Genomic DNA, 1283 nt, shown 5'->3' on the forward strand with positions numbered 1-1283 from the left:
GATAATATACTGAGCACTTAAACCCTTCCTCACATAAATTTGATCACATTTATATCAAACACAGAAGCCTTTGGCTGCGGAAGCGGAGTGCCTCCAACACCACGCGCCCCATTAACATTGCGTCAGACAAAGGAGCCACGCCCACTGTCGTGACGTAAACAAGGGGATGGTTGGACTCAGAGGATGTTTCGTCATTTCTGATTACTTGTTAAACACACACACATGCTCCACCCCACATCAGTTTCCTATATAACTCATTCGGCTCACGCCTCTCAAGATCTGACCACCTCAAGCTGAACCGGTAATAATTTCTACGGAAGCCGGGCTCCTTCTTCCAGGAAGATTTTCTACTCAAAACTCCCCGAAGAAACCTCCAGAGCTCCGCTTTCTGTCTATCGACGACAAAAGAAGGGAGAAGAGAGTAAGCTGAGCCACACCGGCTTTAAAGAAGGACAGGAAACTCAATAAGCTTCAAAACTTCTCACAGGAGCTTTTTMATATATGAACAATCTCTGACACCAGAAGAGAGCATCGAGAGGAAACTTCTAACATCGTCGAAAACTGTCAGAAAAAGTCGCAAAGAAGAAAAAGAAGAAGAAGACTCCAAGCCRCCATGGACTCGGGAAAGGTAAATAAATTTAGTCCAGTTCGACCACTTGTCTCAAAAGGTTTTGAAGTTGTTGACTTTAGGTTCATTTAATTCACTCTGTTATAAACCATTTTAATGACGTCATTACAGTCGTAGGATGGATGAGTCGCCTTTATAGTTCTAGGTATTTGTGGTTTCTTACATTCACGGAAAAGGCTAAACCCGGAGAGAAAAAAAAAACAACTAAAATGAGCAATTTATTTCGATTTTTTTATAGCATTCAAGTGAGTAAAGGTTGAAATAAGAGTTATTTAACGTTATTTCACGTTTTACGACATCCTGGGATGGTTTGCGGTTGTTCGTTTGGCGGATGGTGAATAATCGTGAAAGAGGCTACGTGACCGAAAGTTTGTCACCAGCTTTTCACACTTCTGTGGTTTTATGTGAGTTAAGGATGAACGCTAAAAGTAGACAGATGTATTCATGACTGGATAAGTAAAGATAAAGTATTCAAAAATTTAAGTAGGAAGCAATGAAATCAACTCACAGGAAAAAAATACTTTAATGTTTTTTTTTTATTTTCATTAAAAGCAGGGGTGACACAAAAAAGGGGGGTGGGGGGGTGTCAAAGGTCACCCCTATTAATTTCCTGACCACCCCCATGGCCAGATAATCAGTAACCAATGCTATTGTT

General features: G+C 40.7%; 1 protein-coding gene across 1 annotated transcript in view; it reads left to right on the forward strand.

Annotated features, from left to right (window-relative positions):
- Positions 1-212: 212 nt before the first annotated feature.
- The window catches only part of slc2a1b (solute carrier family 2 member 1b), a gene marked incomplete in the record, with an annotated part of 18500 nt that continues 17429 nt past the window's right edge, over positions 213-1283 (forward strand). Inside the window, 1 exon segment of the mRNA XM_014009543.1 lies at positions 213-628. Within this exon segment, the coding sequence (XP_013864997.1) occupies positions 614-628 (15 nt within the window).

The sequence above is a fragment of the Austrofundulus limnaeus genome, unplaced genomic scaffold (genome assembly GCF_001266775.1).
Source record: "Austrofundulus limnaeus strain Quisiro unplaced genomic scaffold, Austrofundulus_limnaeus-1.0 Scaffold59, whole genome shotgun sequence".
NCBI lineage: Eukaryota > Metazoa > Chordata > Actinopteri > Cyprinodontiformes > Rivulidae > Austrofundulus > Austrofundulus limnaeus.